At 44.0% G+C, this 19,914-nt stretch overlaps 1 protein-coding gene across 2 annotated transcripts in view; it reads right to left on the bottom strand.

The window, feature by feature from the left end:
- Window positions 1-19,914, bottom strand: part of Clic4 (chloride intracellular channel 4) — a 69,916-nt gene that overhangs the window by 31,636 nt on the left and 18,366 nt on the right. Inside the window, exons 1-2 of one of the 2 annotated variants that reach the window (XM_045149666.1) lie at window positions 14,982-15,115; window positions 1,301-1,410 (exon numbers count right to left, since the gene is read on the bottom strand). In XM_045149666.1, the coding sequence (XP_045005601.1) occupies window positions 1,301-1,356 (56 nt within the window). In that variant the 5' untranslated portion in view covers window positions 1,357-1,410; window positions 14,982-15,115. Of the gene's footprint in view, window positions 1-1,300; window positions 1,411-14,981; window positions 15,116-19,914 lie in introns of those variants that run through there. The other variant, XM_004657506.2, reaches the window with a different exon arrangement.

The raw sequence follows: 19,914 nt of genomic DNA, 5'->3' as shown, positions 1-19,914 counted from the left end.
AAATCTTTTGAGGCTGAGGGGTATGAAGGCTCTTAGCCTCACACCTGTGTGTTAAGAAAGAACAGAAGCTCCTGAATAAAGGCTGGAGAGACGCCTTAGCGGTTAAGGCGCAGGCCTACAAAGCAAAAGGACCCAAGCTGGATTCTCCACGTCCCACGTAAGCCAGAGGCACATGGGGTACATGCATCTGGAGTTCGTCTGCAGTGGCTAGAGACCCTGGCGTGCCCATTCCCACTATATCTCTCCCTCTGTCTGTTATAAGTAAATAAATATTTTTAAAAATAAAATAAGCCAGGCATGGTGGTGCACACCTTTAATACCAGGGCTCGGGAGGCAAAGATAGGAGGATCCCAGTGAGTTCGAGGCCACCCTGAGAATACAGAGTGAATTCCAGGTCAGCCTGATCCAGAGTTAGACCCCGTCTCGAAAAAACTGAATAAAAAATAAAATAAAATAAAAGGTTCCTGAATAAGTGGGGGAGGGAGGGTATTACCATGGGATATTTTTTATAATCATGGAAAATGTTAATAAAAAGTGTGGAAAGAAAAAAAAATTTAAAACATTTTTAAAAACAAGGTTCCTGAATAAAACCAAGCTTCTTGTTTGCAGTGCTATTCTCAGCCCCCTACTCTGGCTATAGAGAAACAGCCAGACACAACTCTTCAATTAGTGAGACCAATCACACTGCCATGTGTAATTGCTCAATTATATTTAACCAAATGTGATTAAAACTGTCACAGAAAAGTCATTATTCCCTGAAAAGCAGATTAAATGAAACAGATCATAACAGCCTTCTAACACCCCCATCCTTATCTCTTCCCAAGTCTACCCCAGGGATTGAAGCCAGGCTATAGGCCCATCTTTCTGCTCTTGCCCTTAAGGATCTAGATTACATTAGTCCCATTTTGAGCACGCTTGAGAGCAAGAAGATGTCTGCCAACAAAGTGCCTCATAGCTCATGTTTACACTGGAAAATTCAAAGGTTTCCCTGCACCCACACCAAAACTTAGCTCCGGCTGCTGTTCAGGAAATTTAAGGTAAGCATACAGTGAGTTCCGGAGAGAACTGAGAGCCCACATGAAACCAAGGGAGAACAGCTGTTCCCACAGAAATGCTAAGACTTAGCAGTGACATTGTCAATTAGCCATAATATTTATTTAAGCGAAATCTGTCCATAAGCCAGCAGAGCTAATGACATGTACTTCCTGTAAATGTGGTCAACGTGAGGACAGGAAGAGGACCCGGGCTGAAGACGGGCCAGCACACAATCCGACAGATGCCACACAGCAACCATGCTTACCGTTTCAGGTCGACGGTCGTGACACTGAATACAACTCCTTTAAGCCACAGAATCATGAAGAGCCTCTGGGAGAAGGGACAGTTTCCTATGCTCTCACCGTCACTGCCAGCCTGGAAACAGAAGCAATCAGTTTAAATGCAAGGCCAAAATGACATCATGCAAATAACAGATTTCTATGAGCTTGAATCAGGGACATCAGAAGACAGGGACAGATGCATCTTACACTTAGTTTTGCACATTCTTTCAAGGAGCAAGAAACTAGTAAGATACCTTTATTAACTTTCTATTTCTAATCCCATGCCACGAACGAAGTAACTGACTATGCAAAGCTTGGTGGTGGGGTAAAAATGTCCTAAAAGTTCAAGTACGACCAATTTTTAATTTTATTAGCTTTTCCCTAAATCTTAGAAGGAGAGGAGGAGGGCCAGGCTTGGTGGTACCTGTCTATAATGCCAGCACTTGGTAGGAAGAACCAGAAAGATCAGGAGTTCAAGTTTATCCTCAGCTACATAGCCAATTTCAGACCAGCATGACTACATGGGACCCTGTCACCAAGAAGAGGAGAAAGAAACATTTTGACATTTTCTTGGTATCAAAGAACCTCTTTACCATGAAGTCTATGGAAATTGCCAGAAATATCTTCAACAAGTCATTCAAAGTGGCTGGCAAAAGTCCTATTTTCCTAAAGTAATTCTAAAAGCATTCAGAAGCAGTTCAGGGGGCGGTGGAGGGAGGGAATTACCATGGGATATTGTTTACAATCATAGTAGTTGTCAGTTAAAAATAAACAAATAAATAAATAAGAAGCAGTTCAGAAAAATGCTACATTGTTTAAAAAATAAAAAAAAAAAAAAAAAGGCTGGAGAGATGGCTTAGTGGTTAAGCGTTTGCCTGTGAAGCCTACCCCGTATGAGGCTTGATTCCCCAGGACCCACGTTAGCCAGATGTACAAGGGGGTGCACGCATCTGGAATTCATTTGCAGTGGCTGGAGGTCCTGGCGCATCCATTCTCTCCCTCTCTCTCTCTCTCTCTCTCTCTCTCTCTCTCTCTCTCTCTCTCTCTCTCTCTCTCTCTGCCTCTTTCTCTGTCTGTCACTCTCAAATAAATAAATAAAAATAAACCAAAAAAAAAGTCAGGGCTGTAGAGATGGCTTAGCGGTTAAGTTGTCTGCCTGTAAAGCCGAAGAATCCCAGTTCAACTCTCCAGGGCCCAAGTAAGCCAAATACACAAGGGGGGGGGGACATGCATCTGGAGTTCTTTTGCAGTGGCTGGTGGTCCTGGCACACCCCCCTCCCTACCCTCCTCCCTCCTTGTTCTCTCAAAAAAGCATTTTCTTAAAAAAGTCATTATAAATTTCCTAATAGGCCCTGGGTTTGATTCTCAATACCGAATAGAAATCTTTCTTAGCCATGCGTAGTGATGTGTGCCTTTAATCCCAGCGCTCTGGAGGCAGAGGTTGTAGGATTGCCATGAGTTCAAGGCCATACTGAGACTACATAGTAAATTCCAGGTCAGCCTAGACTTGAAAAACCAAAATATAAAATGAAATATACATACAATAAAGATAATTTTTTTTTCTTATTTATTTGCAAGGAGAAAGAGGGAAAGTTTGGGCATGGCAGGGCCTCCAGCCAGTGGAGAGAAAATAAAAAAACATACATGGACCACTTTGTGCATCTGGCTTTACGTGGGTGATGGGGAATTGAACCAAAGTCATTAGGCTTTGCAGGCAAGTACCTTAACCACTGGGTCATCTCCCCAGCCTCCTGAGGGCGCAAATTTTATCATTGTTGTTTCAATTTTTCCTCTTCCTGGTTTCAGAACATGGAGTATTAGTACCAGAAAAATTATCTCAAATGTGAAACTAGCTGGGGGGGGGGGGGAACGCAAAACCGGACAAAGAACTAGTCTCCCTCAAGGGCTTCATCCTGTTCCACTTATTTAATCTATAAATTCAGCCACAGTTTCCCAGCTGTCTTCATAGCAGATGTTATATATGGGCACTTTTATTGCTTCTAACAGCAATATATACTTATGTTTTAAAAATAAATAAGACTAAAACTTGACAGGAAGTCCAATTTGCTACTTATTCTATATATACACAAAATTTTCCTTTAGCTGGGTGTGGTGGTGCCCGCCTTTAATCCCAGCACTCAGGAGGCAGAGGTAGGAGGATTGCCATGAGTTTGAGGCCACCCTGAAACTATATAGTGAATTCCAGATCAGCATAGGCTATAGTGAGACCCTACCTAAAAACCAAAATATGAAAATAAAAAATTTAAAAATGTGATCATACTACATACTTCTTTTTGGGGGGCAAATTACACTTATTCTCAACTTAATATAATCGGTCTTCTGAAAGCTATAATGCTCCTGGCCTGGATGATGTCAGCAAAGGTAGTAAAAGGAAGGAAAAAAAACCACCTTTGGCAACAAGGGTCCTGCTAGCCTTCCAGAACCGCCCAGGCCCACACATGCCCTGCCGGGATGAGGTCAGGAGGCCAGGCAAAGACTCTGATGGACCAGCAGCAATGAAGCCATCTGCAGAGACACCAGTGAGAACACACGGGGAAGTGGAACTCCCACCATGGTCAGCAGTAATGAGAAGCTTCTGGCCCTGGGTGTCACTGGAGACCCAATGGGACACCTGGACTCTCATCTTCCAGCTATCACAAGTAGTTATCACAAGTAGCTATCACAAGGATCGTCAGGTTCAATTCCCCAGTACCAGATACACAAGGTGGCACATGGTTCTGGAGTTTGTTCACTTGCAGTGGCTACAGACCAGGTGTGCCCATTTTCTCTCCCCTGCCCCATCAAATAGATTAAGAAAAAACAAAAAACATTCAATGCAATTATCAGGCTGGAGAGAGGTTAAGATGCTTTCCTGTGAAGCCTAAGGACCCATGTTTGACTCTCCAGGTCCCATGTACGCCAGACGCACAAGGTGACGCAAGTGTGCAAGGTCACGCATGCGCACAAGGTGGCGCACATGTCTGGAGCTAGATTCCAGTGGCTGGATGCCCTGGTGTGACAAGTTTCTCCCTCTCTCTAATAAAAATAAAGAAACACTTAAAGACCACATATTACATGATTCCATTTTATTGAAATGTCCAAAATGGGCAAATCCTTAGAAACTACTATAGTTACCTTCATGTTGCTGGAACAAAATGCCCAATCAAAAGCAGCTGCAAGGAACAAAGGGTTTATTTTTAGGTTACAGTCTTGAGAGGAAGCTTCATCATGGTAGGGCAAGGCACCAGTAGAATGCCACAGGTCAAGTGCATGTAGTCCAAGTGAGCTAGCTCGGGCAAGGAGAAGCTGGGCTATTACACCAAAAAGCCCACCCCCAGCAATAAACCTCCTCCAGCACGGCTCCACCTCTGAAATGGCCCCGGGGCTGGGGACCAAGAATTCAGAGCACATAAGGCTATAGTGGGCATCCCAATCCAACCATCTCAGAGAGACAGCAGAATAGTGATTTATCTAGGATTTAAGGATGGTGAATGAGAAATAACTGCTCATGGGCAGAGCTTCTTCAAGGGGTGATAAAAATGTTAAAAAATGAGCTCTGGTGATGGCTGCTAACCTTGTGAATGCACAAAGGCCACTGATTTTATCTTATCTTAAATGATGAACTGTATGTGTAGGAATTATATCCAAAAACCTGGTTTTCCAAATGTACAGGCAAAATGTAAGTCTAAATATACACACATTCTGGAAAAACATATTTAATTTGGTTCACTTAGTTTTAAAATTATGATTTGGGGCTGGGGTTAAGAGTGCTTCCTGCATAAGCATGGGGACCTGAGTTTAATCCTCAGCTGGGTGTGTCATGCATGCCAGTAACCCCAGAGCTGAGGAGGACACAGACAAGAGGATCACTGGAATTCACTGATCAGCCAGGCTAAACTCAAGAATGGCAGCCTCCAGGTTCCATGAGAGCTTGTCGAATCAGCAAGTTAGAGTGTAGAAGACCTGATGGTCTCTGGTCTCTGCCGGCCTGAACACAGGGCACACACATCTGCAAGCATGCACTCACACACCACAGAAACTATACCACACATACTACCCTTACATACACACAAAACTTAAAAATTATGGGCTGGAGGGATGGCTTAGTGGTTAAGGCATTTGCCTGCAAAGCCAAAGGACCCAGGTTTGATTCCCCAGGACCCACGTAACCCAGATGCACAAGGGGGCACATGTGTCTGGAGTTTATTTGCAGTGGTTGGAGGCCCTGGTGCATCCATTCTTTCTTTCTCTCTCCCCCTCTTTCTCTGTCAAATAAACAAATTTTTTTAAAAAAATTATGATTTCATGTTATAAAAACATGTCTATAATACATACATGTCTTAAAGAAAAAATATAAATAATCCAATTACTTTGACAAAATATTAACCCACAAATTACAGATAAAGAGTAAAAAATCTTAGCTGGTGAGCTGGAGAGATGGCTCAGCAGTTAAAGGCGCTTGAAAAGCCTGATGGGCCGGGTTCAATTCCCTTGTACCCACATAAAGCCACATGAACAAAGTGGCACACGTCTAAACTTTGCTGGCAGTGGCATAAGGCCCTAGCATGCTCATATTCACTCCCTCTCCCTCAAATAAAGAAATAGGAGCTGGAGAGATGGCTTAGTGGTTAAGGCACTTGCTGGTGAAGCCAAAAGACGCCAGGACCCATGTAAAGCCAAATGCACAAGGTGGTGCACACATGTGGAGTTTGGTTGCAGTGGGTAGAGGCCCTGGTGCACCCATTCTCTGTCTCTCTTTTTCTCTAAATGCCTCCCCCCAATAAATATTTTTAAATTAAAAATAAATAAATAAATAAATAAAAATCTTAGCTGGGTGAGAGGTGGTTAATTGGTTAAGGCACTTGCCTGTAATGCCTAACAACCCAGGTTCAATTCTCTAAGACCCACATAAAGTCAGATGTCCAAAACAGCACATCCATCTGGAGTTCATTTGCAGTGGCTAGAGGTCCTGGTGAGCCTGTATTCATTCATTCATTCATTCTCTCTCTGTGCTTGCAAATCAATAAATAAAAAAGTTGGAAAAAAAAAAAACAAAACCTCCTAGCTGGGTATAATGGCACATGCCTGAAATCTTCCTCTTCTTTTATGTTTAATTTTTATTTGGGAAAGATATTGAGAGGGAGAGAGAAATTGAGAGAGAGAGAGAGAGAGAATTGGTGCGTTTGCAAACGAACTCCAGACCCATATGCCACCTTGTGCATCTGGCATGTGTGGGACCTGAGGAATTGAACCTAGGTCCTAATGCTTTGCAGGCTAGCACCTCAACCGCTAAACCATATTGCCAACCCCATGCCTGAAATCTAACACTTGAAAAGTTGAGGCAGGAGGATCTCTAGACTAGGTCAGCTCAAGGTACAGAGCAAGACCCTACTTAAGAAGAATTAATGGGGTTAGGGAGATGGCTCAGTGGCTAAAGGAGTTTGCTTTCAAAGCCTGACAGTCCAGGTTCAATTCTCCAATACCCACTTAAAGCCAGACACATGAAGTGGTGCATGCATCTGGAGCTTGTTTTCAGTGGCAAACATAGAATGGATGCATCTTTGTATTCACTTGAGTTTTGTTCATCTGAAGGAGGATTTCTGTCTAGCTTGCTGCTGTCTTGGGTTCCTCGCACACATTCACTGGCCTCTCTCCTCCCTGCAGACTGTGTTATAATTCTGCAATTGCATAATACTGGTATTTAATGAGAAACTGCTGGATTAACTCCTGCATTGCAGAACAGGGGTCAATGGCAGATGCCGTTAACATTTTAATATTTTACCAAGTCAAGGTTAAAGAACTGCTCACTTAGAAAACCTAGCTTAATCAACCTTTAGACTAGTCAGACTTTAAAATACCTAAAAGGCATTTTAACTTCATCCCTCCCTCTGTTTTATGGAGCTAGGTGTTGGGGTGAGGGTGCTAGGGAAAGAGGAAGGGTAAGACCTGAAGATAAGAATGGTCTCCTGACCACCAAACTATTTTCCACAACATGTTTTCTAGGGTATGTACTGAACAAAGTGTTACTGAAAGAGTGAATTAAGAGTCGGCCATGGTGGCACACGCCTTTAATCCCAGCACTCAGGAGGCACAGGTATGAGGATTGCTGTGAGTTCAAGGCCACTCAGACTAAATAGTGAATTCAAAGTCAGCCTGGGCTAGAGCAAGACCCTACTGAGAAAGAAAAGGAAAAAAGAAAAGAAGAGAAGGGAGGAGGGCAGGGGAGGGGAGGGGAGGAGAGGGAAAGAAGAGAGAAAAGAAAACAAGGGCTGGAGGGATGGCTTAGTCAGCCTGACCTAGAGTGAGACCCTACCTCAGAAAAAAAAAAAAAAAAAAAAAGAAAGAAAGAAAGAAAGAAAAAGAAAAGAGGGCTGGAGAGATTGCTTAGTGGTTAGGGCTCTTGTCTGTGAAGCTTAAGGACCCAGGTTCAATTCCCTGGTACCCATGTAAGGCAGATGTACATGCATCTGGAGTTCATTTACAGCAGTTGGAGGCCATAGTACGTCCATACACACACACACACACACACACACACACACACACACACACACACAGACACACATTCCCTCCATCCCTCCCTCTCTCCCTCCCTCCCCCCCCCTCTCTCTCCCTGCCCCCTGCCTCTCTCTCTCATAAATAAATAAAGAAAAAAAGAAAAGAAGTCTACGAAACAGAAGTACATAGGGGCCATCTAATTGCATTCAGTAGTACTACACGCCAGATGTGCTATGAAGGGCTGTGTGCCAGGTCACTTTTTATCCAAAAGTGGCTGAGTCTCTATGGTAAGGCTACAGCACTAAGCATTCTTTAATTCCCTTTTTAAAATTTTTATTTATTTTTTACTTGTGAAAGGGGAGAAGAGGAAGCGACAGAGATAGAGAGAATGGGCACTCCAGGGCCTCCAGGCACTGCAAATGGACTCTAGACACATGCACCACCTTGTGCATCTGGCTTACTTGGGTACTGGAGAATCAAAACTGGGTTCTAAGGCTTCACAGGCAAGTGTCGCAAGCACTAAATCTCTCCAGACCTCAATTCTATCTGGGTTTTTTTTTTTCTTTTCTAATTTTTTTAAATTTGTTTAAGAGAAAGAGAGAGAGAGAGAAAGAAAGAAAAAGTACACAGGAGGAGAATTCTCAAAGAAGTGGGTTAAAAATGAAGAGCCAGGTACAGGCCAGGTGCAGTGGTTCATGCTTTCAACTCCAACACTCGGAAAGCTGAGGTAGCAGGGTTGCAGTGAATTTGAGGCCAGCATGGACTACAGAGTGAGGTCCATGTCTGCCTGGGTTAGAGTGAGATCTGTTGGCCCCCCCACCAAAAAAAAAAAAAAAAAAATTCAGATTAACAGATCCTCTCCAGATCCTGCTTCTATGTGTCTGGGAGGAGGGGGGAACCCAGTAATCTGTAATTTTCTGAACACATTAATTGCCATTATAATTTCTGATGCACTTGATGTTTTCAAAGACAATAACAGAGAAAGACTTGCAAAAACACAAAAGTGGATTGCTGTATGGTTAAACTTTAAATGTCACAAGATGGATGTCCTTTGGACTCTGTTCTCTGAAGGTCAGTGACTGATAACTGTAGGGGTCGGATTTGGTAACACTTTCCTCCCTCCCATTAAAGGAATGCTACCTTATCTTGCCTTAAAGGTAGACATACCCAAACTTAAACCCAAACGGCCTACAGCCCCAGGACCACTCAAGATATTCAAATTAAAAAAAAAAAATCCTAGGGCTGGAAGGATGGCTTAGCAGTTTAGGCGTTTGCCTGCAAAGCTAAAGGACCCCGGTTCAATTCCCCGGGACCCACGTTATGTTAGCCAGATGCACAAGGGGCGCATGTGTCTGGAGTTCATTTGCAGTGGCTGGAGGCTCTGGAGCACCAGTTCTCTCTCTCCCCCCTCCCTCCCTGTCAAATAAATAAATAAAATATTTTTTAAAAATGAACAAAATTCTAGCCAGGCAAGCGGGCATGGTGTCACATGCCTTTAATCCCAGGGGAGACAGAGATAGGAGGATGGCTGTGAGTTCAGGGCCACCCTGAGGCTACTGAGACCACCTAGTGAATTCCAGGTCAGCCTGAGCTTTAATGAGACCCTACCATGAAAAACCAAAAGTAAATGAATGAAAAACGTATCAATAAGATTCTCATTTCACACAAACGAAGAAGCCAAATCAAGTATCCTTTCATGCAAAACCAGCACATTAATGTCTCTAAGTTTGTCTCAGACCAAATATCAAGGTAAGGACAATTTTTCAGAGTCTTAGAGAGCAGGTGCCTGGGTAGATGGACCGGGGTAGCCAGGGTAATTTAACTCAGTAGTAGAGCACTCTGCCCAAAGAAGTGCAAGGCAGGCCCTAGAGTTTGGTTCCCACCAACACCCCCAAAAATAAAAAAAAAAAAAACTTCTAAATTATTATTGTATCATAATATATTATAACACTAGATGAGTCAGGAAAATAATGATTCTGTTGTGAGGTTAGGGTGTTAGGGACTGACTTGCTAAACAAGCAGAACAGACCATTAGAAGCTGTCTAACCATGAGGAAGGCACTTACTCTCTGGGTTTGTTTTCTTTCCTTTTTATTTATTTATTTGAAATAGAGAGAGAGAAAGAGAGAGAAGGGCACACCAGGGCCTCCAGCCACTGCAAATAAACTGCAAATACATGCGCCACCTTGTGCATCTGGCTTACAGGGGTTCTGGGGATTCAAACCTAGGTCCTTAGGTTGTGCAGGCAAGTGCCTTAACCATTAAACCATTTCTCCAGCCCCTGGATTTGTTTTGTATTCCAGGAAGGGGAAGTGCAGAGATTGCTGATAAGTATTGTAGCAACTGAATATTTACAAAACACCGCCCTACTCTCGGGGATTACCCTCTGAAGACTGTGAGGGTAGAGCCACAGTGAATACAGCTTCAGAGAAAGAGCAAACTAGAAAAAAGTAGGTGGCGTACAATGTTAACAAGGGGGAAACCCAAATATTGTTTGAACTGTTCCTGACCAATTTTTTAAAAAATTAATATTTTTCTAGAGACCCTACCTCAAGGGAAAAATTAGGATCAGGGGGAGGAGACAAAAGAATATTTGGGGTTGGCTGGTCGGCCAGTGTAACTAGGGGGAAAAAGGTCTCCAGGTGGCACATGCCTTTAGTCCCAGCACTCGGGAGTCAGGGGCAGAAGTTTTACTACGAGTTCAAGGCCACCCTGAGACTACCTAGTGAATTCCAGATCAGCAGAACCCACTCCCTCGCCCCCAAAAAAGTCTCAAAGAAGTCGGGCAGGAAAGCAATAGTAGAGGACAGCTGACCACATGCCAGGGTTCTGCTGTTTACACTTGGCACTGTTTTCCACAGGCTGCCATCTAGAGTCTAGGGTCTTTGATTAGAGCAGCGCTTGCCACTCAAGTTTGGAGAACGGGCTGCCTTTGTGATTGGCGGGCCATGTTCCAGACACCTCCCTGCCTCGACCCCACACCTAGTCACCTGACACTACACACAGACTCTGCGGGCCTCCTGAGCACAACTGGGAAATGAGGAAGCCCAACCTGCCAATCTCGGATGTTAGTCAGGGAAGCAGATGGTATCAAGTTAAAAACTATGAACAGCCTGAGGGAGGCAAAGTAGTCAGAGAAAGGCCGGGGAGCCCTACTTCAGGTAGGATGCTCACAGACATCTCTCCCCAGCCAGGCAAAATGGCACTTCTGAGCAGCCGGCGGCGAGCGCAGGGGAAGAGAACTGGCAGGGACGAACCTGCAGAGAAGACCTGATGCTCGCACCGGGGACCGCTAAGTCATCTGTACAACAAATGTCTACTACATTAGTGACTTCCCTCATTGATGGGACAAAGCACATGACAGAAAGGACTCCAGAGAGGACACTTCAGTTCCAGGGCCACAGTCCATCCTGGGGGAGGCGTGGGGCAGGGACGTGAAGCAGAGGGGCGCCTTTTCTCCCTGCATCGGCATCAGGAGCGGATGAGCGCTCGCTTTCTCCCTCTTGTTCAGACAGCGCCGGGCCCATGGGAGGGGTGAGTCCTGCCACCCCAACCAACCTAACCTAGGAAGTCCTCACAGATGTCCTGAGATTTGTCTCCTAGGTGACTCTAGATCCAGTCCAGTTGTCAACGAGATCAACCTCTACATTTAATTGGGGGGGGGGGGATTTAACACGGTGTCAAACAGCAGGGAGGAAAAGGAAAACAGCGCCTGGCTTGATACAGACTGGTCCCTCTCCCCACTATCTGTATGTTAGGCAAGTTGCCCTTTCACCTCTCTCATTCTCAGCTTAGAAGTAAAATGGGAGAGAATACCTGCTTCATATAGTAGTGATGACCATTCAATGAGTTAAGTACATAGAAATCTCTTACAATATTGCCAACATGTGAAAAGTGACCAGTAAGAACACTGTCCAGTTGATTGGGGCCTCAAGGGATGGAAGAAGCACCAAACCACTAAAGGAAGGAGAGTATGGGACACAAGGATAAAACCCAATTTGGGGCTGAGGACTCAGTGGTAAAGGTGTTGGTTTGCGAGGCCTTCTGGCCTGGGTTTGTTACCCCAGCACACAGTAGAGCCACACCCAAAAACTACAACAAGCACGTGGTGTGTATTCGCAGTGACACAAGACCCTGGTATGCCCCCCCCCACATACATGAAAATAAACAAACAGTATTTGGGGGAGGGGTGAGGTAGGGTTTTACTCTAGGCCAGGCTGACCTGGAATTCACTATGTTATCTCAGGCTGGCCTCAGACTCACAATGATCCTCCTGCCTTTGCCTCCTGAGTACTGGGATTAAAAGGGTAAGCCACCATACCCAGCCACAGTCATTTTTAAAACTAGAGTGACAGAAGTACAATGACCAAACATCCCCTTGGCAGAACAGAATACGATGACAACCATGAGTTCTGCTGGCTGACATTCAGAGACACAAAGGCTGTTATTCAGAACAAACCATAAACCATGTAATTTAAAATCTTGACTGCTTGAAGGTAACCTTTCTTTTCACTGAGGATCTATCCTTTTTTTCTTCCAAATTCTTTAATAAAAACACAGTGTGGACTGGGTGTGGTGGCACATGCCTTTAATCCCTGCAATGGGGAGGCAGAATTAGGATCACTGTGACTTTGAGGTCAGCCTAGAGCTGTAAGTGAGTAAAGTGAGGTCCAGGTCAGCCTGGGCTAGAGTGAGACCCTCCCTACCTTGAGAACAAAACCACCTGCCCTCCTCCACCAAAAAAAAAAAAAGGAAAAAAAAAAAAAAAAAAACCACTGAAGCTGCCCCTGGTAGCACATGACTGTAATCCAAGCCCTTGGAAGGTAGAAGAAGCAGGAGGATAGGGACTTTAAGACCAACCTTAGCTATATAGGCAGTTTAAAACAAGCTCGGGCTACATGAAACTCGGTCTCAAAGACAAACCTTGTCGGGCGTGGTGGTGCACACCTTTAATCCCAGCACTCGGGAAGCAGAAGAGGATCCCCACGACTTCAAGGCCATCCTGAGACTACCTAGTGAATTCCAAGTAAACCTGGGCTAGATACACTACCTTGAAAAACAAAACAAACAAACAAAAAGAAAAAGAGTATACCAGCCCAAGAGCGGAAACCCTAAAATCTACAGGGTAAGAAGGGGGTCCAAAATTTTCACAAATACTAACTTGTAGATTCAAAAAGTCTTACGATCACTTAAGTAAAATTAATATAAAGAAAGTCCCTTTTATATATACCATAATTAAAAGCTGAAAATCCCAGGAGCAAGGTATGGTGCCTGTAATCCCAGAACTGGGAAGGCTAAGGCAGTAGGATCTCTAACAAAGTAAAACCCTGCCCCCCACGCCTGGCCACCACCACCAAAAAAAACCAACCTCACCATGGCCCTGCCTCAGTCTCCCTAGTGCTAGAATTACAGGCTTGCACCACCACACCCAGCATAGCCTCATTCTTGAAATATCTTCAAGGAAAGATAAATCGCTACCTACCAGTGTCTTCCTTGTTTATAAGTGAAGATGATTCAAGGAGATGCATGAAATTCTTCTGCAAGGAAAAGTCCAGCAACCCACTTTCTAAAGCCAGTTTTAAAACATACCCTCTACAGCACTGACAACACTAAGAATCCTGGGGCTGAATGAAAACAAGGAAATATTCGAGAAAAACTACTCTTATGCCAGGGCCTCTAGTCACTGCAATCGAACTCCAGATGCATGCGCCACTCTGTGCATCTGCTTTATGTGGGTACTGGGGAACCAAACCCGGGTCATTCCAGGTCCTTAGATTCTGCAGGCAAGTGCCTGGATCTCCAGGCCATCTCTTCAACCCTTGCTTTTGAGACAGAGTCTCATTGAATTGCCCAGGCTGGCCTTGAACTTGAAATGTTCCTGCTTCAGCCTCACAAGGAGCTGGAATTCCAGGCCCATGGGATCTGTTTCTGATTACCAAGGTCTCAAACCAAGCAGTTCTAAGTAGGCATTCCACTAAAATTTATCAGTACAGCTGGGTATCGTGGCCCACACCTTTAATCCCAGCACTAGGGAGGCAGAGGTAGGAGGATCGCTGTGAGCTCCAGGCCACCCTGAGACTACACTGTGAATTTCAGGTCAGACTGGGCTAGTGTGAGATCCTACCTGGAAAAACTGCCCCCCACCGCAAAAAAAAAAATTAAAAAATTAAAAAACAAAGGCATATGCCACCACACCTGGCTCATTATAATATATTCATTAAGTCAACTAATTCACTCTTGCAAAAATCTTCCATTTCTCTCACAAAGTTCCTTCCTTCTGATAGACTACATCTAAGACAGTCAACCCTCTTGGGAAACTCAAGTCAACTCTCTGTATAGGCCTACACACTCAAGCCTAAAGTTACCTCAGCATAAAATGAACCTGGGTTAGACAACATCAACTTTACAAATACAACAGCAGATTGGTCATGATACATGCAAGAGTTAAACCTGGCCTTCCAGTTACTCAATTCTAAGATTCTAATGCTCTTGACCAACCTATTATTAAGTTTAGACCTATAGCTATAAAAATGAGCAACTAGTCAAACCTAAATTACATGTTTCAAGTTTAAAAACTGAATACTGCCTTTATCTTTGGTATTTCACTGTGACGTAATATAGAACACCATGCTGAAATAGACTTAATATTCTATGACATGCTTCTATATCAGCATAATGTATACCAGCTTGCCATAAAATTCTAACACATATTTACCAAATTAATGAATTACCTCTTTATACGTCCATTTATCCTACCATTGTAGTGAGAGGTATAAAAGATGAGAGAGCCAGGCGTGGAGGCACACACCTTTAATCCCAGCACTCCAGAGGCAGAGAGGTAGGAAGACCACTGGGAGTTCAAGGCCATCCTGAGACTACATAGTGAATTCCAGGTTTGCCTGGGCCAGAGCAAAACCCTACCTCAAAAAACCAAAAGAAAAAAAGAGAGAGGGGGGGGGGGGGGAGAGAAGCCGGGCGTGGTAGTGCATGCTTTAATCCCAGAACTTGGAAGGCAGAAGTAGGACTGTCATGAGATCAAAGCCACCCTGAGACTACACTGTGCATTACAGTCAGCCTGGTAGAACAAAACTATACCTAAAAAAAAAAAAAAAAAAAAAAAAGGAAAATAGTCCATTCATTAGTTACTTCTCTCATCACGGTAACAAAATACCTGACAAAAGCAACTGGAGGAAAGGTGGGTTTATTCTGCTCCCCGCTTGAGTGGTGTTAAATCTATCACAGCAGGCAGGGCCTGGCAGCAGCGGCATGGAACAGCTGCTCGCCCTGCATCCAAAGGCAGGAAGCACAGAGAGGTGAATGCTGGTGCTCAGCTCCCCTGGGGGCGGCGCCTCCCACATGCAAGGTGGGCCCTCCCCCTCCTGAAGACACCACTGGAGGTAAGCCTCCTGGTTGATTCCAGACCCAGTCAAGTTGGCAACGAGGATGAACCATCACATAGCTTCTTGGTCTCTTGACGACCAGCAAGTGAAGATTAACCATCACGCCCGTGGTCCTGAACTCCGGAATTCTCATTAGCCAGGCACAACGATATGAGAGGAATGACCTGGATGAGTAGCAGAACAGGCAGCAACTGGACCAGAGAGCAGACAGGATTCACTCTGCTCAGGAAGCAATGAGGTCAGAGAACAGTTCACGAGATTTCTCAACTGAGCCATGGAGGACATTTGGTTTTAGAAATTTACTCCTGAATTACCATGGGATATATTTTATAATCATGGAAAATGTTAATAAAAATTTTAAAAAAATAAAATAAAATTTAAAAAATTAAAAAAAAAAGAAATTGACTCCTAAGATCCTCAATACATGCTAAATTTTTTAGGTAGGTATACTCTTAACTAATTCTAGTAAGATATGCCCCTCAGAAAAAAAAAAAAAGGAGGAGGAGGAGGAGGTGGCGGCGGCAGTGGCCGGGTGTGGTGGTGCACGCCTTTAATCCCAGCACTCGGGAGGCACAGGTAGGAGGATCATGAGTTCGAGGCCACCCTGAGACTACATAGTGAATTCCAGGTCAGCCTGGGCCAGAGTGAGACCCTACCTCGAAAAACAAACAAACAAAAAAAAAAAAAAAAAGAAAGAGAGAGAGATACCACAAATAGCCAGGCACTATGGTGCACTTGAGTGGCAGAAAGATCACCTCAAGTTCAAATCCAGCCTGATTTACATAGCATGTTCCAGGCCAGCCAGGGCTACAGAATGAGACCCTGCCTCAAAAAATATAAAACAGGGCTGGGGCAATAGCTTAGCGGTTAAGCGCTTGTCTGTGAAGCCTAAGGACCTCAGTTCAAGGCTTGATTCCCCAGGACCCATGTTAGCCAGATGCACAAGGGGCACATGCGTCTGGAGTTCATTTGCAGTGGCTGAAGGCCCCGGCGCACCCATATTCTCATTCTCTCTCTCTCTCTCTCTCTCTGCCTCTTTCTTGTCACTCTCAAACAAATAAATAAAAATGAACAAAAAAATATATATATATAAATGTATGTATATGTATATGTATCATCAGCAGCAAACACCATAAACATACAGAACTGTCCCCTGCACAGCATATTCCTAAGCAGCTGTCTTGGAAGGCCTGCAAAGGGCTCTGAGGACAAAAGCTGAGAACCATCACACTGTGAATGAGACTGCTCTGGGGGCTTTTAAAGTTCCTAGCTGAGAACGGCATGTGTTCTGGCCAGAAACAAGAGACTGATGTCATCTTTCTGTACCACTGTCATCCCTATATCCAGCCTTGTTAACATAGCCACACTGGGATCTAACCTAATGGTTACAACTTGAATAACTCAACAAGCTTTTACATGGGTCTAGCAACACTATAAAAGGATCTATGTATGACAAAGGATGAAAGATAAAACCAAGTTTAGGGCTGGTGAGATGGCTTAGTGGTTAAGGTGTGAAGCCTAAGGACCCAGGTTCAGTTCTCCAGATCCCACATAAGCCAGATGTACACAGCAGCACATGCGAGTTCATTTGCAGTAGATCAAGGCCCTGGCACCTCCATTTTCTGTCTGTAAAAAGAAAAAATTTTAAGGCCAGGCATGGTGGCCCACACCTTTAATACCAGCACTTGGAAGGATCACTATGAATTCAAGGGAAGCCTGAGACTACACAGTAAATTCCACGTCACCCTGGGATAAAATGAGACCCTACCTCGGGGGGGGGGGGGGGGGGGGGGGGAGGAACAAAACCACAGGTTTTCATTGTTGTTGCTTTGGTTTGGTTTTGGTTTTTTAAGGCAGGGTCTCACTCTAGCCCAGGCTGACCTGGAATTCACTCTGTATTCTCAGGGTGGCCTCGAACTCACAGCCATCCTCCTACCTCTGCCTCTGGAGTGCTGGGATTAAAGGCATGTACCACCACACCCGGCCAGAATTTTTATTTTAAAGGCTTTAAGACCCTTTATAAATGGTTTGATTTTTAATGAAGCAAAGGTAGACAGACCATAAGACATCCATTTGGTAACATTTAAAGACAGCCAAACATAGAGAGGAAAAGACAGACAGACTCAAAAACACTGGCTGATCTCACCAGCTCTGCTGGAGAAACTTCATGGATGTGACTTCACTCCTGGATTACACAGCTATATTTAGTTTATACCTAATATGGATGAAGTCTCCAATGAACAGCCATTTCCTCCCTCCACAAAAAGAAACTTCCTTGCTTTTTTTTTTTTTTTTCTATCAACAATGCAAAGTGTCGGTTCCTCTGAAGGGGGAGGTTTCAAAAAAGAAAAGAAATAACTTAGAGAAAAACATTAACAAATTAGGATGTGACTTTTGTTAAACTTGCCTACTTTACATTCCTATTTTGGAAAACAATTCTGAAATCAAAAATATGTGATAGTCAAGACAGGTTCCTTTAACAAGTTTATAAATACACCCTTGAAACTTAAAAGTACTAATTAACCAGACCCCCAAAATGCAGAGGTGAGGTAATGGAAACTTTATAATTTCCTTTTAGTATTTATCAAGAGGTGATGGAGCAGTGGCTCAGTGGTGGAGCACTTGCAGGGGCATGTTGTAAAGCCCTGGACTCAACCTCAAAAACACCAAAAAAAAAAAAAAAAACAGGCATGGTGGCGTGAGTTCGAGGCCTCCCTAAGACTACATAGTGAATTCCAGAAGGAATAAAGTAACCAGCAGAGAAAAAAGGCATGTATAGGGCTGGAGGCATGGCTTAGCGATTAAGGCATTTGCCTGCAAAGCCAAAGGACCCAGATTCGATTCCACAGGACCCATGTTAGCCAGATGCACAAGGGGGTGCATGTGTCTGGAGTTCGTTTGCAGTGGCTGGTGGCCCTGGCATGCCAATGTGCCAATTCTCTCTCTCTCTCCCTCTTTCTGTTATACAATAAATAAAAAATAAAATATTTTTTAAAAGGCAACTATAGCCAGGCGTACTAATCCCAGCACTTGGGAGGCAGAGGTAGGAGGATTGCTGTGAGTTTGAGGCTACCCTGACTCCACAGTAAATTCCAGGTCAGCCTGGGCTAGAGTGAGACCTTACCTTGAAAAAAAAAAAGGGGGGGGGGCAACTATAACATGTCTAGCCCATAATCAGCATCCAATGCTATTATTCTGGATTTACCAGAGAAACAAGTCTGTTTATTTTTTATTTCAGTTTACTATATTGTAGGTAGGAGTAAGCTAGGTAGATTCAAGAAGTTTATAACCTTATAATCAGATTGAGAGAAGCTGAAGTCACTTTATGATCCTTCTATTACCTATAAATTCCAGCCATGTTAACATTGTAAGGCATTATTAGCATCCCATTATGAAATAAGGGGAAAAGTTTAAAAGCAGCAAGAATCTTAAGAGTCTAGATGGGCTGGAGAGATGGCTTAGTGGTTAAGGTGTTTGCCTGCAAAACCAAAGGATCCCAGTTTGATTCTCCAGAACCCATGTAAGGGGGCACATGTATCTGGAGTTCATTTGCAGTGGCTGGAGGCCCTGGCATGTTCTCGCTCTCATCTCTTTTTCTCTCTTATCTCTCTCTCTCTCTCTCTCTCTCCCCCTTTCTCTCTCTCTCTCTCTCTCTGCCTCTTTCTGTCTCTCAAATAAATAAATAAAATAAAGAACCTTAGAGTGTAGAAATAAATGAGTTAGGAAGCTTCAATCCTATCCTTATCCCAAAAGCTACTAGGTATAAAACAGGTACAGCCAGGCATGATGGCACAAACTTGCAATCCAAGCACTCATAAGGACTGGCAAGTTCTGGGGTGTTTAAGGAGATTCTGTCTAAAAAAAAAAAAAAACCAAAACCAAAAAACTATAAATTTACACTACCTTAATACTCAGGTTCTTCTGTTACAAACTGAATGAAAAGAACACAAAAGTCTTCCTCTGGGATGATAAAGCTTTAACGTACCTAAATATATCTATACTTCCCTTGAAGAAAGCATTAGAGGAGCTGGGGGGATGGCGAGGGCTTCTGAGCTCCCCGCGCAACGTGAGATGGGAGGTGGAGACAGAAGAAATGCCTAAAAGCTCAGCGACCAGCTCAGTCGGGTTTACTCAGCGGTGAACACAAAATGAGGCCCTGCGTCACACAAGGTAGTAGAGGTAAGGACTACCACCAAAAAGTTGTCCTCTGACCCCACACATGCTCTGGAACACGCGTGCCTGCACACGCACACCTCACAAAATAAGAAAACACGGTTAAGTCTCCGGCCACACCACCCTGAACAAGCCCTGTCTCATCAGATAAATACCGGTTAATACATGAATGCATTTGAACTTTATAACTGAATATCATTTAAAAAAATCAAGAAATAATGGAGTTTTGTAGCACCAGAAGCCACATTTGTAGAGTTCAAAGTACTTCTCGAGGCTGGGGAGAGGAGACGGCTCAGTGGCTAAGGGGCACTGGCTTGCCAAGTGCTCCTAGAGAACCACTAAATGCAATGGCACAGACTGAGCCTCATCTTTTGTGCTTTGACTTTAAAAAGGAAAAATATTTTGTCCTAATATTAGACTTTATGTACAAGCCCTAAAAGCTGAGAGGCAGACAGACAACGGTGGCAGGGTCCAGGGTGACCTGTGAGCTTCAGCAGGGCTGAGGGTCACTGAGTGAGCTCGGGAAGAAGC

Source organism: Jaculus jaculus, chromosome 5 (genome assembly GCF_020740685.1).
Source record: "Jaculus jaculus isolate mJacJac1 chromosome 5, mJacJac1.mat.Y.cur, whole genome shotgun sequence".
Taxonomy (NCBI): domain Eukaryota; kingdom Metazoa; phylum Chordata; class Mammalia; order Rodentia; family Dipodidae; genus Jaculus; species Jaculus jaculus.
This window is presented reverse-complemented; position numbering and strand designations above follow the sequence as displayed.